Source organism: Misgurnus anguillicaudatus, chromosome 16 (assembly GCF_027580225.2).
Source record: "Misgurnus anguillicaudatus chromosome 16, ASM2758022v2, whole genome shotgun sequence".
Lineage (NCBI taxonomy): Eukaryota > Metazoa > Chordata > Actinopteri > Cypriniformes > Cobitidae > Misgurnus > Misgurnus anguillicaudatus.
Window position 1 is genome coordinate 2,144,676 of NC_073352.2, and position 23,538 is coordinate 2,168,213.

At 36.5% G+C, this 23,538-nt stretch overlaps 1 protein-coding gene across 1 annotated transcript; it reads left to right on the forward strand.

The window, feature by feature from the left end:
• Nucleotides 1-640: 640 nt before the first annotated feature.
• Nucleotides 641-18,023, forward strand: fam199x (family with sequence similarity 199, X-linked). Its single transcript, XM_055178219.2, has 7 exons — nt 641-799; nt 1,768-1,941; nt 4,923-5,142; nt 5,251-5,403; nt 8,471-8,632; nt 9,148-9,387; nt 15,993-18,023. The coding sequence occupies exons 2-7, from the start codon at nt 1,775-1,777 to the stop codon at nt 16,164-16,166; spliced, it is 1,116 nt and encodes a 371-aa protein (XP_055034194.1). The 5' UTR covers nt 641-799; nt 1,768-1,774; the 3' UTR covers nt 16,167-18,023.
• The last annotated feature ends 5,515 nt before the right edge of the window (nt 18,024-23,538 follow it).

Consider the following 23,538-nt stretch of genomic DNA (forward strand, 5'->3'; position numbering starts at 1 on the left):
CTCATGTAGGTATTGTGTCAAATGAAAAGGTTGATAAGTTGGCCAAGGAAGCTGTTCAAAAGGAAAATATAGATGTCATTATAAACCTATCCAAGGCAGAGGGCAAAAGCATTGTGTGGCAAGAAACCATTTTAAAATGGCAAAAGCTTTGGGAACAGGAAAATAAAGGGAGGCATTTATTTTCAGTATCTAGTAAGGTATATGACTCCATTTATGCATGTAAAAGAGGAGGAATGAGTCGGAAGGAGCTGGTGATTATGTCTAGAATGAGGATTGGTCACACATTTTTGAACGGTACTTTATTGATTTTAGGAAAGCATCAGAGTGGCATGTGTTCATGTCAGGAACGTGAGACGGTTCAACATGTCTTGATGTACTGTAGAAATTATGATCACCAAAGACAAGGGCTTATAAGAGAGTTGTCTAAAGTTGGCTTGGAAGAAATATCATTGAAAAGTATTTTAGAAGTAGGATCAAGCGGGAGGGGAAAACATTATTTTTTCAAATTTTTGATAGATACTGGGTTGTATTACCGAATATAGTGTAGTAAGGTGCTAGTCCCGTAGATGGCAGCAATGCAACTTTTTTGGATGCCGGCTGCCGTAAAACCGCAAAGAAGAAGAAGAAGAAGAACGTAGTCACGTGGTTTCAGCATAACGAAAATGTGATGTCACATTTCACGTGGTTTCACAGAGCAAATCACACTCTGCAATGAACTGTTGTTTTTAGTCACATAAGCTTCGAAGCGTCGTTAAGTGTAACACCACTATTATTTAATATAGTAAACATCAAACAGCAAGTAAGTCTAAAACATATAACTACATCCTTAAGAATGATTAATGTGTAATGTGTTTGGAGAGCAGTTTTCAGGCATTTAGTGTGTAATATCAGTCGTTTCCGGAAGCTAAGTAACGTTACTAATATTACGAGATCTGAGTGACTGTTGCGTAAATAAATTATATTCTTATGTTCCTGGAAAATGAAGGAAATACATTGTTTAATCTTCATCAGATCGGCGTGTTTGTATATAACAAAATGAATATTAGTGAGATTTGTTTGGTAGCATGTTAGCTGGCCTGCTAGCAGAGTCTGTTCACATTCTTTATAAAATTCATCAGTGATTTAATCATATTGTCACATTTCACTCGGTCATAAACATAACATCCTCTGCTTGTTGTCATTTAGTATATGCAAAGTTAATACATAATTAAAAGTAACCGATAAATCTCAAAGGTTAGTTATGTCATCAGTCAGTGTTTATTTAATTTTCAGTTTAACGTTACTTCGCTGATAAATTTAACTTAAATGTGTTTTTAAAAGTAAGCCTTATATAGATAACCAAAGTTATTAGAATAATGTCAGATTAATTTAAAGTGCTACGTTTATTAAAAGTTGCAAATTAATGCCAAAAAGACATTTTAACATTTAATTTTATATATTTACAAAATGTCTCAGCCAGGGGATAGTAAAAAAGATGAATATCACAAACAGAGAAGATCTGCACACTGCCAGGCCTGACAGAGGTCTTTACTGATCGAAACGGTGGCATTTTATTTTCTATAAATTAAGGGAATATAACCTTTAGTATGTGGATCTTTCCTGTTATTTTATTTCCAAGGTTTTTCTTTCCAGGGTGACTCTTTTATCTACTGTGTGTTATTGTGTTATGTCATGCTCTGTATGTAATATAGCCTTTGTAGCAAACATTTAATTATAATGACATATAGCTTTCATGTATTCTCAATTCTGTCTTTGATCACAATATAGCTTTCTGATGTCTGAGGACGTCTATGAGAAGTTTCTTGCTCCAGAGGAGCCATTTCCATTGCTCTCACAAAGAGGAAACTTCAGTGAAGACTCAACACTAGATGCCAGTGACTTTGGTTGTCAGTTGTCGTCATGTCACCGAACAGACCCTTTACATCGCTTTCACAGTAGCAGGTAATTTTTTTTTTAGACCGCTTTAATTGTCAAGAAAATCATACTTTTATTTGTAACAGACGCATGACTAATATATGTTCTAAACTATTTATAGCACAATCATAGGTAATATCAAATAGAGTTGCCTGACTACATTACCTGTTAAAGGGATAGTTCACCCAAAAAAGAAAAATTGCTGTTTATTTACTCACCAAGAAGTCCATCACGTCATTTACTCTCTGCTGCTGTAATCCTTTTTACTTTAAATAATTAACGGAGCTATTTAGAGAAATGTGACATGGTGTTGCATTTATTAAAATGTTATATTAATCATCTTAGTGGTAGCATGTTCAGGGGTCCACAAAACTCTGTCCTGGTTCTCAAAGGAGCCCCTGGAGATGTTGCATAACGGCGAAACAATTTAAACAGCCACTGCTATACACAGTGCTAATTCAGACATACTATGAAAAGGTTTCCGGAGTGTGAATGGTGCTGTAGTCAAGTGGCATTTACTTCAAGGTTCCCATGGGTTCTTGAAATCCTTGAAAGTTTGTGAATCTGGGGAAAAAAAATCAAGGCCCTGGGAAGTTTTTGAAAATATGCAAAAATAGATACAGGTCATTGAAAGTGCTTGAATCTATTTTATTCAACAAGTTTTTTGGGAAAAAAAAATTATATTATTTCCTGTGTAGTGTAGGATAATATCATAAAAATTCTAGACTTTTTTAAGCACACGTGCTAAACTGTTCACTTTAAATGCTTATATATTCTGTATGCGAATGTTGTACCAAAATGCTTTTTTGCATAATTGTGTTTGACACATGAAAACGTCTCGGGTTACGTATGTGGGTGATTCTCACGACACTGACATATTTTCAAAATGACATGACAAACCTGAAAGAACATAATTTGGAGATTCTGCACATGCATTTAAAATCAAAGTATTATGCTTCTATTAATTAAATTAACATTTAATAAGCATCTGTTGCGGTAATGATAATCAAAATGTCGTGTAAGCATTCTGACAAGACAATATTTCAAATTAACTGTAAAAAATGATCTTACCTGGTAGCCGTCTTGAAGTAACTGGTCCATGTGCTTGGTCACTCAAAATCAAACTTTATTAAAATTCTGTATGTGTGCTTAAACTCTTCTCAAAAAGGGTTGCGGAGGATGAGAACATCAGGCATGGACACATCATTTTCCTAATTTTTCTTCATTATTATTATACATGAATATTCAGTAAATATTTTTTCTTTCATCTAAAGTAGTCTAGCAAAACATCCATTTATTTTTTTTCTTAATATTTTTGTGTTAATTTGATCAAATTACAACATAACGCATGTTCAAACACAGCCGGGCACATTGCGGTAATGAGAATTTCAGCAGAAAATGAGATAAAATTTACAATTATAAATTCTTATGTTGAAATCACACATTGTGCAAGGTAGAACACAGTATTGTGTTAATTCTGATGCTTTTTAATGTTACTATATTACACATTTTAATGTTACTATATTACCCCTGGAGGTGTCCCCAAAGTGTCACCGCAGTGACGCAGCGCGAGTTCCCTCGGAAGGGAACTGTAACAATGTATCTTAAAAGGTAACGATGTAACCTTGCTCTCATTTGAAATGTGTCACCACATTTAGTAGGGCCCTATAAAATCCGTTTTATTTTTTCCCAAATTCCGTTTTATTTTTTCCCAAATTCCGTTTTCTCCGTTTTAATTTTTGCAAATTCCGTTTTATCCGTTTTAATTTTTGGAAATTATATTTTTAACCCTTTACTTTTATTTTAGTCATAAAAAGAGTGTGCATTTAATGTTAATGATTAAAATGTAAATGATTTGGGGGAAAAACTTGATAACAGAATTACTTAATGACTATAAAAGATGCATTTACACACGCACATACACACGAGCACACACAACTCAATTCAATGCATTGTTTAGTGTTGTTGCAGGAGGCTACAACAAGGTGTCAAAGCAGTGGTGCCTTCAGAAGTGCCTTAAACACATCAATCCAGCGGATCGCGATCCATATTTTATACACAATCGCTTGAAATGCATATAACTTTACAAACATACACAGGATAGTGATCTGACTTAGGACAGCATGAGCACGCAGCTCATTGCACGTGCGAGCGAAAGAGAGACAGAGAGCGGCGCCATGATGCAGATGATTATATTTTAAATGCAAGGGATAGTTAGTTTGCCTCAGCTCGCTTGAAATGCATAAAACTGAACAAATACATGAGGATTTGTGTTCGCACTTCGGACAGATGCGTGAGCGCGGGCAAGTTAGAGGTACAGTGATGATCACAGACATATGAGAGAGTGCATGTATCTTTGCGCTCACCGTGAACAGAGTGTTGACTAAACTTCCAAAATAATAGTTCTCCGGTCACATAAAAGTCATGTGAGACCTGCTCGGAACTAAGTGCTTAGCGTCGAATTTCTTAATTTTTTCGCTGACGAAAGCAGAGTCGTGGAGAGCCGCTTCACCATGGTTTCAGTGTTTGGTCTGAAACGACGGGAGGGGGCGTGTCGCCCAGATTTACTTCCCCCGGTCTGCATTTCCCCCAGACATACGTTCGTCTCCCACACAAAAACATAATTTTATTCAAAATATGTAAAATTCCGCAAAATTCCGCAAAATTCCGCGTTAATACTAGATTCCGTGTTAATTAGCCAATTCCGCAATTCCGTCCGCGATTCCGTGATCGCGGAAATTATAGGGCCCTAATTTAGTCCTTGAATTTGAGAGTATTAGACCTGGTAAGTCCTTGAAAGGTCCTTGAATTTGAAGTTAACTAAGGTGTTGGAACCCTGTTACTTCCAGCTCTGTACCTATGATGCAGATATTGCATTTCTACCACTAAATGTGTCTGCCCACTGCCCAGTAACTGTCATTTTTAGACTGCTAATGGATAGTTGTCTACAGGTTGTGTAAAACCTTCTTGGATGTGACAGCAAGTTGACAATGGCCATACATTTTCAGGTGGAACCTGACATCATGTGGCACCAGTGTGGCAAGTTCAGAGTGCAGCGAGGAGCTCTTCTCTTCTGTGTCAGTGGGAGATCAAGATGAGTGCTACTCTCTTCTGGATGATCAGGAGCTTGCGTCCTTTGACCTGTTTCCAGAGGGCAGTGTGTGCAGCGATGTGTCGTCTTCTATTAGCACATACTGGGATTGGTCAGACAGTGAATTTGAGTGGCAGGTAAGCCTTATGTAATGACAACATTACATGTGTTCTACTTCTTAATTCTTAAAGATCAGTTCAGTACTGTGTATTCACTGAATTACTCAAAACTTTGTTTGATTGTAGTTACCGGGCAGTGACATAGCCAGTGGCAGTGATGTTTTGTCTGACATCATTCCCAGTGTGCCCAGTTCACCTTGCCTCATTTCCAAACGAAAAAGCAAGGTGCACAGGAATCTGGATGAGCTACCCTGGAGCGCAATGACCAATGATGAACAGGTGGAATATTTTCATTCATAAATTTTTTTTAACGTTAGTGTCTCAACTCTGTTGTAAGACCTTTTTTGTTTATCAGACCACAAAAGAGTTAAAAAAAATGCTACATTACTCCACAGAGTGGCAATAGACCTTTTACGCACTTCCGCATTTTTCGACTGGAAATACGTCAATAAAGTGCATTACAACTTCCTGTTATTGTAGCGGCAGATACAAAAATGGCAGAGTCGAAGAGTCGCAGTTTCTGTAGTGTTTCAGGCTGTTCGTCTTCCAACCAGAAACAGGTTAATATTATAATAGTAATAGTAAGTGAAGAAAGTGCCGCAGCAAGAAGAGTGAACAAGCAAGAACGGGAAACATTTTGAACTTTTGCCAACCGGCATTCTGTCTATATTCAAACCTCCAGTTTGTGAGGCTCCTCGCTCTTTCTCATTGACCTGAAGCATCTACCTCTCACTACTACCTGTCCCTGTAGTATATTTGATACTATAACCGCATGTAACAAGAAAACATTAACGTGTTATCTCATGTAGAAATACACAACTTTACAGACTGCCAGTAACATTTACCTAGTACAGCAGCTACACCAAATTACTGGTTGTTATGTTAATCTCATGCCATCTCACTTAAACATACACACAACATATTCACTGCGATGTGTTAAATCTTATATTACAAATTCACAACACCTAAGATTTTCAATTAACGTAAACGGAGTTATAACCGGTTTTGTAGATAAAGCTATCTATAGCAATTACTTCTTTAAGTTACTTACCTTGGTAATTGTGGATAAACTCTGCGTGGGAGAATTTATATCCCTTATCCAGTTTGTTCCCTTTAGTGGACGGATGTATCTCCACACTCTTCACCACATCGGCGCTGGTGAACTTTTCTCCAACAACAACAAAGCTTATACCGGAACTGAGATTACACTTTGTTCACGTATTTCCAGTTTTTGCGTAAATGGTCTATGAATGGCACCTATCGTTTAATACTTTTCAAAAGGACACAAAATTATCATGAAATAATTCCAATTGTGTTTTTATGTGACGTGTTTAGATTGATGAGAAACAAACAAGAAATAAAGTATTTTTAAATGAAAATTGGGCTTCTGAGGCTGCCACCTTGAAAGACAGAGTGCTCGCCTTTTAAGTTTGCATCCTTAGAAGGTCGCAGCCCTTAAATTGGGACACAGCTATGGTGACACTTGCCCCAAAACAGATTCTTCTCTACGAGGACATGAACACTAGATGAAGAGTTTGGTTCCAAAACGCAATAAATCCATTTTGACAAATTTTGCTAAAACGTGTGTTTCCAATTCAAAGAAAGTGACAAGATGAAAACCACTATTTTCTGTTGCAAACTTTTACATAGCATCTTTAGGTTATAAAAACATAAAAAATTCAAATCAATAGCTTGATTTTCAATTATTTATTATAAAAACGAATGATTTTTTTCCACAAAATTCAATAAATCCATGGCAAGTTATTTTTCCAAAATGCTATAAATCTATTGAATCAATATATAAATGTGCATTCATCTTTGCCATGTTATATTCATTTAGTTGACTAGTGCTATACACTGATTAAAAAAATGAACATTAATGGCATTAACCAAAACACCTACTTTGTCATATAGTCATTGCTGCGATCACTTGTAAAATGGTTTGGTCTTGCTCGATTTTCGTTGACTTTGAGTAAAATTATGAAAAGTATTCATAAGATCCCCTGGGGTCAATGTGTTAGCATGAGAGAAGCTTGATGCTGTCGGGAGAACAAGCAACCGACTTACGTTTCTTTACCGTCACATGAAAACCACCACAGATTTATTAATGCCATTAAAGTATTATTTTGTTTTTGTTTGTTTGTTGATCATGAGGTACAAGATAAGAAAACTAGGATTCTGTGTACTCAACGCGCTGCCATTGTTTGTTTTCATTGCGTGGAATTTATGGAGCGGATTTATTGCATTCTGCAGAAAAGGAGGAGTGGCGTTTTTTGCTTTTTGGGAAAAAAGGAGAAAAGATGACAGAATAACACGGTGGATATTGGATTTTGCGTAAAATTAAGAATTTACTTTTAAATACTGACCTGATATAATACTGATTTTGGCAGTAACTCAGTTTTTTTTTAAATGGCGCTTTTGGAACCAAACTCTTCAGATACACGATCATGTAATTTACAGTTTAGGTCATGCCATGAATGCCCATTAACATTCATTAGCTCAACAAATTCTGTAATAAAAACTTTACATTATTACAATGGGGTTGATTTATACCACTCGCGATGCTCACAACTTGAAGAATCATTCGTACTAAACACTGTTACGCAGACTAATATACACTTTGCTGACGCGGAATGATGTAGTATTGTCTGGAACCACGTAGCATTAAAGCTAGAGGGGCAGATTCAAATCTGCCCATCTGTCTCTCAGTTAGGCCTCGTTGCATTTCCTTTTTTTTTTTACCACAGATTTACATTTGGGGAAAATGTGGGGCGCTGTCGTGCTTGGGAGGGCAGAGGCAGCCTTTCCCACGCTTAGCTCGATCATTACATACAGTAACCAATTTCCAAACATATTCATCCCGCTTTTGAAAGTTTGTTGAAAAATATTATACGCACTTACGAGTTAACAGTTAAGACTTGATGAAGTTTATGTAGAGTCCTATGTTTTCAAGTGGATTCATATTTTGGAGTGACCCTGCCTTACAGACCCACCGGTGGGTCCATAGGGTGGTAGAGTTTAAAAGGTTAAAATACTTGTTTTGATATTCACACAAAACATTCTGAGAGCCATCATGTGTCAACGGCGCCGTAGAGCTTGGGCCTGTCATGGCTGCGTGCAGCTATATTTCATTTTTTGAAAATGGGATAAGGCATCAATAATATCAAGTATAGCCTACACAGGTGTGCCCCTTAAAAAACTTAAGTGAGTGTAATATTTATGTCAAGCAAATTGTTAAATGTTTTATGAAAGGTATGTGACACAATATATTTATTTACATCATGTTGGTTTCTTGTTAATTCTTTGAGTTTTCTTTGTGATGGTAAATCACTGTTTTTGTTTTCAGGTGGAATATATTGAATATTTGAGTCGAAAAGTGAGCACAGAAATGGGACTCCGGGAGCAACTTGATATCATAAAGATAATTGACCCAAGTGCACAGATATTGCCAACAGACAGTGAGTTCATCATTGAGCTGAACTGCCTTACAGATGAAAAACTCAAACAGGTAATAAATTATAATTAAAAAATATAAGTTCAAATTTTCTCTTCTACCAAATGATTCTGGTTTCAAATCCATTACGTAGAATCTTATTAAAAAATGTAAAGGTAAAATAATGCAAAGCCCTCAAACAAACCATTTTGATTTGAACAGAAAAATATGAATTATAGTAGGAGTTATAAGGAAAATCATAAAATTAAATGACAGAACCCAGCAATTTGGACTAGATTGAGAAAGAGCCATGTACTGATCCTTGTGGGGTTAAATAGAGTAAACCTTTCAAATAATATAGTATAGTATGATCTTTTTAACTGGCATGCAGTTAAAATGAAGTAAATAGTACTGTTGAGGAAGTTTCCATCTCTGCCTGTTTGGAGAACATAGTGAAGATATTCATGCTGAATTTGTCTTATGTTTAAGACACGTCCATTATTTAACAGGCTATTTTCTTTTACAGACAGTGTAAGGATAAAGCTGTTGGGATTATTTATGGGATTTTGTGGTTTGTTTGCTTTTGATAGGTGAGGAGCTACATCCGTGAGCACAGCCCGCGGCAGCGAGCCAGCGCGCTGCGTGATGGCTGGCGGAGGAGCGTTGCAAGCACCAGCGCAGTTAGCGCTCACAGCAGCAGTAATGCCAGCATGGTGAGCAGTGCTAGCAGCAGTAGCTTGTCCACAGGATCCAATACATCCACCAACATCAGCCGTGCCCACAGCGATGGGAACCTGGCTACTGCTGCCGAGCGCATAAGAGACTCCAAGGTACTTTCAGCACTCAAAGGTTTCCTGACATAAGCTGATTCCTAAGTTCTTACATTGACAAATTCATTTTGCAGAAGCAAATTTTAGTTACTCTTATCTATAATCTCTATTTCATACTGGCGTTTCGGGTGGGGCCTTAAAGTCTGATTAGTTAGTGATTAGTTAGTCCAGAGTCAAAACCGGAGAACTGATAGAAACTGAGGGCTCTATCTTACAACGCAAGTGTCTTTTGCTAGTTTCCACCCTGCGCAATTATAACTTTCACGTTTAGCGCCACATTGTTTAAATAGCAAATGCATTTGTGCCCCCTTTTGCACCCATGGGCGTTCTGGTCTAAAAAGGAGGTGTGTTCATTTTGAGAATATGCTGTGTTTTGCTTGAACCAGTTTATTGAACAAAAGTTGAACGTGAACTGAACGTACTGTATTACTGCCTGATGAACGTTACAGTGATCTCGTTGATTCTGGTGCCTGTGAACGGCACGCTCTTTCAGTTTAACGTCGTTCAATAGGGTGCCAGATTTCTAAATTCTTCCAGGCGAAAACCCGACTAAAATGCACTGTAAACAGGCCTTAATGTGTAGCGGAAAAACACCCAATCTGGCAACACCGCCACCAGTCAGTGTTCACCAGTCACGCTGCATGCATCATCAAAACAACACAGACAGACGCTGCTGAAATTCCTGCCGCGCCACTCAAATAGTTTAACATTAAATAACATCATATTTGTCTTAAATCGTTAACGATTAACATAGGCTGCTAATGCATATTCTGGATCTTGAAAGACTCTGACTAACAGTTAGCTCACGCTATTTAACGTGCACGTGTGGTGTGCAATACCTGCGAGTTGTCATACACGCAATGCCTCGCAGCGCTTCTTGCCCGGGGAGCGACTCCCACCCGGCTAGCCTTTCAAGGTACAGTATGTGCAAGTAAATACAAAAATTAAAAGACAGGCAATGCTAATGTAAACCCTGTTTGGATAAGGATTAAAAGTTGGATATGAAGATGAAATCTGACGCATTTAGCTTCAGTGTTAAAACTGATGAAATAATTGCTGTCTGTGGTTCTATATGGGCTATAATGGCAGTGATTTTTTTGTTTAAAAAATAATATGGGAAAAAAGAACTATAAATTCATTTTTGGAACTGTGAACCAGTTCAAAATTTTGAAATATGAACTGAACTAGTTCATTATAAAATTTGTGAACTGTGAACTGAACTAGTGCATGTAGAAAGTGAACTTTCCCAACACTGAGAATATGTATATAAATAATATTGATATACATTTTCAATTTTATAAATTGTGTGATTACTAAAATAGGCCAGTGGTGCTTGGCCGTGACATTCAAGTTCAGTGCCGTACAAAATGGATTGGTGTATGAATATGTGGCAGCTGTTTTGTGCAGCAAACTTTCTTTTAAGAAACCTGTTGTACTGATGTGATGACCAGTTATAGTTTTAGTGCTAGTAAGACTATTTAGATGTGCAGATTAATTCAGGACTTTGTGTAGACATATTTTATGATGAGTATTATGAGGTGGTCCGCGAAAATTCTTGATTACAAAGAGTGGTCCACACTAGGGCCCTATAAATTCCGTTTTATCCGTTTTAATTTTTGGCAATTATTTTTTTACCCTTTACTGTTATTTTAGTCATAAAAAGACTGTGCCTTTAATGTTAATGATTAAAATGTAAATGATTTTGGGAAAAAGGGGATAACAAGATTACTTAATGACTGTAAAACATGCATTTACACGCACGCACACACACACTGCTCAATTCAATGCATTGTTTAGTGTTGTTGCAGAAGGCTACACGTGTCAAAGCAGTGGTGCTTTCAGAAATGCCTTAAACACATCGGTCCAGCGGAATGCGATCCATATTTTAACCACTATCGCTTGAAATGCATATAACTTTACAAACATACACAGGATAGTGATCTGACTTGGACAGCATGAGCGCGCGGATCTTTGCACGTGCGAGCGAAAGAGAGACAGAGAGCGGCGTCATGATGCAGATGATTATATTTTAAATGCGAGGGATAGTTTGCCTCAGCTCGCATGAAATGCATAAAACTGAACAAATACACAAGGATTTGTGTTCGGACTTTGGACAGATGCGAGAGCACGTGCACGTGAGAGAGGTGCAGTGAGACAGACGTGGATGAGAGAGTGCATGTATCTGCGCTCACAGTGAACGGAATGTTGACAAAACTTACAAAATAACAGTTGTCCGGTCACATCAAAGTCATGTGGGAATTGCCCGGAACTGAGTGCTTAGCGTCGGTTTTCTTATTTTTTCATGGACGAAAGCAGAGTCGTGGAGAGCCGCTTCGCATGGTTTCAGTGTTTTGGAGGGGGTCTGAAACGACGGGAGGGTGTGTGTCGCCCAGATTTACTCACGCCAGTCTGCATTTCCCCAAGAAATACGTTCTTCTCCCACACAAAAACAGAATTTTATTCAAAATTCCGCAAAATTCCGCATTAACACTAGATTCCGTGTTAATCTGCCAATTCCGCGATTCTGAAATTATAGGGCCCTAACACACAAAAAGTTTGAAAACCCCTGGACTACGCCATTGACCAACAAAAACCTGGTCCAAAGTCTAATGCGCAATATGTTTTTTGTTATTTAAAGAGCGCATTAGTAATATGCGCCTATAAACGGGACGACAACACGGGTTTGCTTATCACACACATGAATGCGCAGCAGCACAAAAACGTTTTTAAATATGAAAGATTAAAGAATTGAATGTAAAAGATTATTATTGAGTCTCTTGGACATAAATGAGGACCGATTATGAGACTTTAGAAGGCACAAAGGGCTGCTTCACCTGTAGCCTGGTAAGCAAATAAATGCTTTGCTTTAAACAAATGCATCTGTTTTTAAATGTTTTTTAAATGCTACCTCACGGATTTATTGTATATGATGACCTGTGACCTGTACCTGTGGATATGGTGAGATGAGAAACATTTTTAAGTAATGCTTAAAAAATCTCGTGGCGCTGTCCAAGTGCTGAAACGTGAGGAGAGCCGGCTGTAAATTCTTTATCTCTCCAGGGCTGCGTTCCCCGAAACCTTCTTAGCTCTACGTCGTTCTTAAGTTGTACCTTAAGCTGTACCTTATCATTAATACGTGTTTCCCGAAACGTTCTTAGTTACGTATACCTTCTGTAAGTGCAGAATGCAGCTGCTAGGCTCCTTACTGGTGTGCGCAAACAAGAGCATATTACCCCTGTGCTTAAGTCTCTGCACTGGCTCCCAATACGTTTTAGAATTGATTTTAAAGTTTTGATGCTAGTTTTTAAATCTTTGAATGGGCTGGCTCCTGAATACATTTCTGACTTAATCTCCATCCATAATCCTGGAAGATCACTTAGGTCATACAATCAGAGAATGTTAAGTGTTTCACGGGTCAAATTAAAAACTAGAGGGGAGAGAGCGTTTTCTGTGGTTGCACCAAAACTGTGGAACAGTCTACCTGCTGTTATTAGAACTTCCACCACACTACATGAGTTTAAGGTTAAACTCAAAACCTACTTGTTTTCCTTGGCGTACAAGTGTAGTTGATATTGTGGTGTCTGGAGTGTTTTTATGTATTTGTCCTGTCTTTCTGGTGTAATTGATGTTTTTAGTTTTATTTTATTGTTTATACTATGGATAAATGTACAGCACCTTGGTCAACAATCGTTGTTTTTAGTGGTGCTATATAAATAAAGTTGAGTTGAGTAAGTCATACTTTCGGAAGGTTGGTCTGGAGCACTCTTAGCTATACCTTATCCCACTTGACTCCGCTAGGGGCCATCACTGTGATAAAAGCTTACATTGCAGTCTATATAACTAAATATTTGTAAAAAAAAAAAGTTGCACATTTGTGTGTTCAATTGGGCAAATATTTTTTATATTTAAGGAATAAAACATTCACATAATTAGACATTACATTGATGGTTGTTAGATTTTTTATTATGTTTCCCAAAGGAACATCAGCTTCGAACTATTAAATGATACAAGCTTAAGACACTATCTAAAAAATACATATTTTGGGTAGATGAGTTGGTGAAACTATGGCATCTATACCGTGAATCTCACTATTTCATTTGTGCATTTCATATCCGTTAAATCTTTAGTCTACCGGCTAGTATTTTAGCTGCAAATAAATAAATCGGGTAAAAATTGCATGTCACGGGAGCACATTCATCACAAAATCATAATTGTTGATTTTCCTAATTATGATTATTAATATTAATTCGACTTTGCATCAAAGTGTTTTAAGGTTTAAAACTTTGAGGCAACTGCATGCCATATTCTTTATAAACACTCAAAATAAAAAGCTACAATCTAAAGCAATATATATTTATATATTGTATAATATATATTTTATATGTTATATTTGAGGTAGACAGACAGGCTCCAGAAATGCGTCCATTAGGCTATATCCGCATTGTAACTGCGCAGTACGTATCCAGTGTCCAAGAACAATAAACGTGTGAACTAATGAACATTATAAAACGGCTCGTTCTGGTTCTTCATTCTGATTGGTTGAAACGCGTTCTAAGCCGTGATAAAATACCCCGGTAAACCCACGGTTCAGACCGCATCACAAGTAACACTGCGCCACTGTTGCTGTGTACTGATTTATGAAAATAAACATCACAGTCTTTAATCATTTTTTTTATTTTTCTACCTTTGCACAATTATGGCAATATCCAGATAAATGTCAATAAATAAAACATTTCGTCAATAAAGAGAAAACGTTCTCGTTCTCTGAGGTATTTTTTTGTCTTATTGATATTTCCGCTATTATCCACTAGATGGCAATCTTACCCAACTTAAATACTGAGGCATTCACTCGACACAACAGCGTTGTGGTGGATTTAGCGTGACGTGTTTTGATCAGGCTCTGAATCTGATCTCTTACAATGTTCTTTACAAAAATGGAATTATCTCTTTTAGCTGAAAATTTGAGAGGTGATAACTGATAAGGGAAAAAATGAAGGTAGGATGAAACGTTTTTTGATGTTGTTGGAAAGCGGATGGACTGTTCTTTCATTTGATATTTTATGTTTATTTAAAGAAGATAATTTTTCTGTAAGGCATTAAACTAAAACTGGGTGGCAACTTTAAAAAAACGCTGACGGGGAAAGCGTTAAGCATGCTTCCAAGCATATTTGATCATCACTTCAATAGTTGCACGATATAAATGTTAATGTATATTTTAGATGAATGTTGATATATATAAATAAACACCACAGTCTTTAATCATATTTTCTTTGCTGGGTCTGTGTTGTTCGTGAACTGCGCTCTGTTGCAGCCACACTTGATTCTGAGGAACTACTTTGTTTGGCGGAAGAGTAATATTTGTACTAATATAATTACAACTTATTTGTGTTTTATTTTGTGAAACCCTGCTATGCATATGATGTAACCGTTTTATAAACGCCATAAACCCCGCAAAGCAGTGGGTTACCAGTGCATTTTGTAACTCCGCTTCGCGTCGTGCCTAACAACGCCCCTTAGCTGTTATAAAATGCAATGGTAACCCACTGCTTCTTGGGGTTTATTGCTTTAACAACAGTTTGTTTTTATATATTTTTTTTAAGTGTAATCAAAAAATAACAATTTTAATACAAGTGAAAACAACACAATTATTTAACATTAATCTTTAACTGGGGATCTTCTTCCTCCGCTTAGTTTTTCAATTTACAAAGTCCGTCATCTAAATAGCGATTAGACATAGCGCCCGCGCAACAGGCTTTTAAAGGGGATGAGAGCTGAGACTCTCATTGGTTTATTGCACGTTACGCTCGAAATACTCCCATTTCTCATTAAAAAAATTGGATCAACCCTTTTTGACCATGCGCTCGGCGCACAAACCATTTTTCCCGTCGTTAAAATAGCAAAAGTGGATTCGGACACGCCCATTTAGACGTTGCGCTGTGCACTTTAGACAATGCGCTTAGATCGTTAAAATAGGGCCCAATACAAATGAAAATGATTTCGTATACCGGCCCGGTCAGGCAAGTGGTTCAGGTTTTTACTTGCCCTAACAAAATTTTAAATAAAAATACGTATTTGATGCAATTACGATTCGATTAATTTATGAATATTTTTATATTACATGCCTGGTTAAGCAGTTACATTTTTACTTACAAATGCAACCAAAATATGTAACATGAACATTTAATTGAACTCTTTGAAAATGGCACAATCTTTGTCCCAATTGGAACATTTACAACAACAAACTAACAAAAAATAAACTTTTTTAAAATAAAGAACTGCGTTTTGCATGGACAATATTAACTGCGTTGCTAAACACACGCTCATTTTCAGTCTCTTTTGCTGCATGGCATTCATTTGCATTGAAAAATGTGCGCTCTGGTGGAAATGCGTAGATAAGATAGAGTGTCAAAATAAAGGTACATCATATCGATTTTTTTATGTGTGGCATTGATGCATCAGATTGTTAGAAATAAAATCGATGTATTGAGCTATATTGATGTATTGTTACAAACACAGTTTTGTGATTTTACGTTAGAATGGAAAAAGACAAAATTGAAATTAAAGGGCAGTTATGACCCCTTTTTTTTTCTCTGCTCTTTTTTCAGAAACGCTCTAAGCAGAGAAAAATGCAGCAGAAGGCATTACGCAAGCGGCAACTGAAAGAGCAGAGACAGGCTCGCAAGGAGAGGTTAAGCGGTCTTTTCTTAAATGAAGAGATCCTGTCACTCAGAGTTACAGAGGAAGAGGACCACTGTGATGATGTTGAAGTATTGATGTGACGAGAGTGAATTACTCAGTGTTCCTTCTAAGCCTCCCTCGTTGCAGCATTAATTACTTGATTCTCATCTGTAACCACATCCAGTGATGATAGTACAGCAATTTGTTTTCCAGCAGCTGTGTCAACTCATTGACATACAATGTCAAAAGCCCCCTGACCAATACATTTCCTTGTTTACTTTGACAAAGGAGTATTAAGAAGGTTTATTGTAAAGTTAATGGATGAAATAAAGTATATAAAGTATAAAACCTGACACTTTTTCTGCAAAAAGCTGAAAATAGTGTTATTTATTAATTTAATTTAATTTAATTCTGACTGTGTTTGGCTGAAAGAAGAAAGTCATAAACACCTTGAATGGCTTGAGGGGGAGTAAAATATATTGGCAAATTTTCATTTTGGGGTGAACTATCATTTTAAGTAAAAATTGTTTTGCATTTTTCAAGGAATATAAAAATATATGTTAGCGACAGAGAAGATGTTAAAACTAAAACTTAAGCCAAACTGCATTTTATACTTAATTGATTCTGGACTTTGTAATACTAATACTGTTAAAAAAAAACTTTTCTCTAGATGTGTTCGAGAAATTGCCTGTGAAGCAAAATTGTAATTGACCTTTTTTATTACAAGCACATATACTTTACAAGACAGTATGTCATTTAATTTGCAATCAAAACAATAAAATAAATGTATGTAAAATGCAAAGTTTATATGAAAAAGCTGATTTTACTTGATTAAAAGATGAAACATCAAGATACTTTTGTGTAAAAGCACAGTTATATTTAAAATGCATATTTGCATTATACCACAAACACAAAGAACTAATACTAATTACTAATAGCACTGCTGTGGTTACCTTTATTGTACAAACCAATTAAGCCATCTATTGAATTGACATCACAATATAAATGGTGTTTGAAAGCATTGAAAGGACTACAAGAAAATCGAATGCCCAACTTTGTTATATGGTTACATTTTCATTTGTAACCGTATGAAAGGTATCACTGGAAATATGTGTTCATGTGTAGATAACTTATTGTCGAGTTGTTGCTGTGTAAAACTAAGTACATGTTGAACCCAGGCATAGAGGGAACACTGACAGCTCATTGCCTCTATTGTGTATTTACTAAAATATATGTGAATGATCAAACTGTGTTTTAAAACTTTTTGACATTTATAATTGATGTTAAACACTAATGGTACATCATTAATATGAATTTTGTTTGTTGACTTAAGAATATCATTTATGCTGTTGTTAAGTAGTGGTGAATAGCTTTGAAATTCCAGATGTTTTATTGATTTGCCATAATGTGGTAAGTTGGAGAAGGCAAGTCTTTTATTGAAGACCTTTTAACTGAACAATAAACGTACGTATTTCGGGCAGTTAGGGACAGTTTGTTAAAGCATACAATACATGCTTTGATTTGGAAATTATTCATCAAATGTGTTAAGGTGAGCTTTTTGCTCTGCACTGTTCCCTTTTTAACCTTATGTACCTGTTAATTATCCTGCTCTGCACAGTAGCAATGCTTTGTTTATAATATTTTGCTTATTTACATAATTTAGCCAATTTGCCAAACCTAAATAAATATAATGAATCTTTTCTTGGATCTTTTTAAACATGAATATGCACAGTATATTAAAACAAAGTTTCTTTAAACTACATCTTTAGAGAAGACCATTGTTTATTTGTAAGGCCAAACCCACAATTTAGATATTTTGAGACAGGTATAGCATAAATGTATAATGTCAAGCTATTATTATTTGACTGCTCTCTTCAAATGAGAAAATTCTCTCTGGATTTTAATTTCTAATTTCATCAAATCAAATAAAAATGTGGTGTGAAATACCTTGAAACGCATATACTGTGTCAATTAATTATGTGTGGTCTTAGTATGGAACACTTTTCAACATTAACGTTTCATTTCATGTTGATATGGTTAAATTCTGACCTACATTTTTGTCTATTCATTTAATGTAATTGCTAGGTTTTTGGTAAACATGATCTCCCTACACTGAAAAATAATATGAACAATATGCTCAATTATATTACAGTTTTTTTACAGACGCTAGGACACATTTCTCAATACTTAGGTCACTTTTGCAAAACTCTTCACACAGTGAGCACAACAGAAGTCTATGTGGGCTAAACTGAGGATCAGTAATGTCAATGTCAATTTTTATTTATATAGCACCATTTTCACAACACATGGTTGACCAATGTGCTTTACATAAAACATACACTACATTTGCACAGTAAAAATAAAAGTAAAAGTTAAAAATTAAAAAGTACCACAACCATTTAAAATTATTTAAAATAAAATAAAACTATAAGTTAAATCATGGTGCTTCAACCAGAAATAAAAGCTTTATTGAACAGATACATGTTTAATTTAGACTTAAAAGTGAACACAGAGGGAGCTAATCGAATAGAAGAGGGCAACTCATTCCAAAGTCTTTGGGTGATAGATGAAAACGCACGATCGCCCCTGGACTTCAGCCTCGTCTATTATCATTGCTTTGGCACAAAATGCATTCAATAACTACATCTCTCAAATTTAATGAATTCTTTTCTCACTCAAACACAATAACTGTCAAAACTCTTTATATATACAGGCCAATTTGCACATGCTTACATACTGTTTTCAAAACTATTAAACTTATGTTCAAAACAATAACATAATACAAAACGGAATAAGACAGCAATTTGCTACATTTCTACAGTAGTATTTTAATGAAATGTATTTTAAATCTTAAAAACAAATGCTATGAAAACATTTGGCCAAATGGAGAAGACCAAGTAGATTAGCATTACTATTGTATCTTTATCAGTGGATGGTGTGTATACAAATTCTTGTATTTTGGAATTACGCAGTACAAAAAAATATTGAAGAATTCTGCATCATGTCTGATTAATTCCAGTAAAATATATTGCTGTGAATTATAAACAGAGATGTGTCATTGTACAATGTTTTCTTGTGTAAAACATGTTGTTAGTGTTTTGTCACGGCTGTCAACCTTTACTATTGTTCTGGAAGAATGAGTTGATTTGAGACCTGAATAAAGTGTTTTGGTTGTTGTAGTGCATTTTAAATGTGAATTGCCAACTGTGTGAAGAGTTTTGCTAAAGTGACCTAAGTATTGAGAAATGTGTCCTAGCATCTGTAAAGAAAAACTGTAAGGTGTAATTATATATTGATCAATATGATTATGCAAAATTACATGCAATATCACATAAAAAAACACAAATCATGTAAAAAGCATATTACACTCAGATCTTCGATGCATTAAAGTCAACAAAGCAGTTAAATAAAAAAAAAACAGTTTAATCCAATTTTTTATTTGACCATTGAATCCTTTGAACTTTAAGTTTAATTATTAATCAGGCAGTAACAGCCCTCTGATCCAATGGCATTTAAGCTTCAGATTGACAGTACTCCAGCCTAATAGTGCTAGGGGAACTGTGGGTGCAGCAATCACATTTGACTGAAGGCCAACATCAGGTTTTAAATACCCTTGCGAAAATTAACCATGGTTTTATTGTGGTAAAAGTGTAGTAAACATGTTAACTGTAATAAAACCACGGTTAATTTTCGTAAGGGTACAAATGAAGAGCCAAGACAAATGTAGCTTTATTTATTTATTTAGCTCTATTTATATAAAATTACTATTGAGCTTATAAGTCTCACAACTACGTTGATGACGCCAACACACACCAAAAATATTAAATATAGGAAAAAGGGACAAGCCCCCAAATTTGTTACGATCCCAGATGGCATTTTATAGGGGTATGGATGGGATGTAACAATATGAAATGATTATCAAGTTTTATTTTGGTGTGTGTATGGAAGTCAACGACAAAGACAGCTAAAATAGTGGGCAAAAACGGTGAAATTTATTTATATACAAAAGGTGTTCAGTGGTGTGACAAGGTGATAAAGGTGACAAAAGGGGAAAGTGGCACGAGCGGTACCACAAGTACAGAGGGAGCATGAAAATACCCGGATGTGTTCTTGATATCGAGGATGCATCGAGTGCAGACTTGTGCTCGGAAATCTGGGGAGGTCAGGTGACCAACAGGAAGATCGCACACATATCAATTATCACAAGTGCGTTCTGTGTTCTCGCAACCTTCTGAGTTCGTTCTTCCAAGGTCGCCTGGCAAGTCCGTTTTTTGCGTTTTTGGAATAGAGAAACAGCCATACACTGTAAAAAATTCCATAGAAATTACAGTGTTATTGCAGCTGGGTGCCGGTAACTTACTGTAGATTTAAATGTATGTTATTTACTGGCAACATTTTGTTCAAAGTTAAATGAACATTAAACATTTATAAGTCTTTGTCTTTACAGAGTAAAGCTAAAAAACTGTTATTGTATAGTTTTATTCTGTAAAGATAAAGACTTGTTAATATTTAAAATGTATTTAACTTTGAACAAACCCTTGCCAGTAAATAACATAAATTTAAATCTACGGTAAGTTACCGGCAACCCAGCTGCAGTAACACTGTAATTTCTACAGATTTTTACACTAATCTAAAGGATTATTAGGAACACCTGTTCATTTTCTCATTTATGCAATTATCTAATCAACCGATCACATGGCAGTTGCTTCAATGCATTTAGGGGTGTGGTTCTGGTCAAGACAATCTTCTAAACCCCAAACTGAATTTTAGAATGGGAAAGAAAGGTTATTTAAGCAATTTTGAGCGTGGCATGCTTGTTGGTGCCAGACGGGCCAGTCTGAGTATTTCACAATCTGCTTAGTTACTGGGATTTTCATGCACAACCATTTCTAGGGTTTACAAAGAATGGTGTGAAAAGGGAAAAACATCCAGTATGCGGCAGTCCTGTAGGTAAAAATGCCTTGTTGATGCTAGAGGTCAGAGGAGAATGGGCCGACTGATTCAAGCTGATAGAAGAGCAACTTTGACTGAAATAACTACTCATTACAACCGAGGTATGCAGCAAAGCATTTGTGAAGCCACAACACGCACAACCTTGAGGCAGATGGCTACAACAGCAGAAGACCACACCGGGTACCACTCATCTCCACTACAAATAGGAAAAAGAGGCTACAATTTGCACAAGCTCACCAAAATTGGACAGTTGAAGACTGGAAAAAATGTTGCCTGTTCTGATGAGTCTTGATTTCTGTTGAGACATTCAGATGGTAGAGTCGTAAACAGAATGAGAACATGGATCCATCATGCCTTGTTACCACTGTGCAGGCTGCTGCTGGTGGTGTAATGGTGTGAGGGCGGTGTTTTCTTGGCACACTTTAGGCCCCTTATTGCCAATTGGGCATCGTTTAAATGACACAGCCTACCAGAGCATTGTTTCTGACCATGTCCGTCCCTTAATGACCACCATGTACCCATCCTCTGATGGCTACTTCCAGCAGGATAATGCACCATGTCATAAAGCTCGAATAATTTCAAATTGGTTTCTTGAACATGACAACGAGTTCACTGTACTAAAATGCCCCCCACAGGCTCTGTTTACACGTACATGGTTATTTTTAAAAACTGAGAGATTTACCTTTGTTTGTGCCCCTCGTTTACACGCAAACGGAGAACTCGCCTCTGAAACCGATTGTTTCTAAAAACTCCGGCCAGAGTGGAGATCTTGAAAATCTTCGGTTGCACGGTTGCATGTAAAGTGAGACAAAAGGATGTTTAAGCAGGCAACGTCACAGAGTATGCGCCAGAGCTCGCACCTACGTCAAAAGTGCGACCCATGTTTACATGTGACTGCTACTCTGAACGCTTCCAAGATCACATTTATGTTCGTGCAAACTCGTTTGGTGTGTTTATATTTGCAAATACAGCTGCTCCATTATGTCGAGGAGCAGAGACGAGTGCTCGGAGATCAGCAATTTAACGCGTGTTCGACTTCATGCGGCGCTGCAAGAACCGACAGAAGGATGATGTCAAAGTACCGTGAGAGCAATTCAAAATTACACCTCTACGTGTGATTCCTCAACTCGCTCTCGCGGTAATTTGACGTCATCGATCACCTACTGCAACAGCTCCTCCCTCCAACATGAAGAACCAGTTCGCGTCACCACCAGCGCTGCCGGTGATTTGCTTACGTGGGCTTGAGCTTCTCTTGACGGCATATATGCACGGGTACGTGTACATAAACACTTTTCTGAAAACTGACATGTGTGCACGATATTATTTTTGAAACCGGAGAGGTTGAAATGTCCGTTTATGAAAATAGCCGCCCACGTGTAAACTTAGCCACAGTCACCAGATCTCAACCCAATAGAGCATCTTTGGGATGTGGTGGAACGGGAGCTTCATGCCCTGGATGTGCATCCCACAAATCTCCATCAACTTCAAGATGCTTTCCTATCAATATGGGCCAACATTTCTAAAGAATGCTTTCAGCACCTTGTTGAATCAATGCCACATAGAGTTAAGGCAGTTCTGGGTATTAGTATGGTGTTCCTTATAATCCTTTAGTTGAGTGTATAACATATATAAACATACAATATATCAAATAAAAAAACAGATCCTATTTTCATCTGTTCCCTTTTTATCACCTCTCAAATAGGGGCAGGTTTCTTCAAAACATATGATCAACACATATACTGAGTTTTTACAGTTTTTGAAAAGTAATGAACGCTTTAGTGTTTTATAAGTTGGGTAAGAGCACCACCTTGTCATTGGTGGGGTAGTGTTCTCTCTTAATTGAGAACTCATCAATGGTGGGGAAAGAGTTAAGAATAATTCATATTTTGGAAGAAAACTGTACCACTGCTCTTGTGCATGTCATATTTTAAAGTAAACATTACAATCAAAGTAATATATTTAGCATAGTAAGACACAACACTCATTTAATTTTTACAGTTATCACCATGAGGAAAATAAAGCATGGCTTTATTTTATTGTTTTATTTTTCTTTATTTGGCAGATAAATTACCATTTGTATTACCATAGTTTTACTACAAATAAAATACCATTGTTATTATGGTGAGAACTAGTTACTGCAAATAAAACAATTTTTACTATAGTTTAATCATGGTTCATTTTCCTAAGGGCAAATTATCACAAGTGCATTGCTTTTTCATGAAAAAGTAGGAAAAGAGAGGAAAACAAAGCTGTGGTCTTGGAAAACTGCAATACTTTTGGGCAAATCACACGTACCACCTTCTGTCTGATGCTGGTAAAATATTTTGCTGTCAATTCTGTTTAGAGTTAAACATGCAACACTTTGTTTTTTGCTTTGTTGCAGTGCTCATTTTTCATTCATTGGCGCCCCCTGCAGCTGGTGACGCCCTAGGTGACCGCATAGATTGCCTTTGCATAGAAACACCTCTGAGTAAAACAATTAGTTCTTTGTCATAGTCCTTAAATATAATTTTACTTTCT

Coding starts and splice junctions, on each gene's coding strand:
- fam199x (XM_055178219.2), top strand. CDS start 1,775: ATGTCTGAGGACGTCTATGAGAAGTTTCTTGCTCCAGAGGAGCCATTT. Junction 1,942..4,922: donor CATCGCTTTCACAGTAGCAG/GTAATTTTTTTT, acceptor ATACATTTTCAG/GTGGAACCTGACATCATGTG. Junction 9,388..15,992: donor AGCGCATAAGAGACTCCAAG/GTACTTTCAGCA, acceptor CTCTTTTTTCAG/AAACGCTCTAAGCAGAGAAA.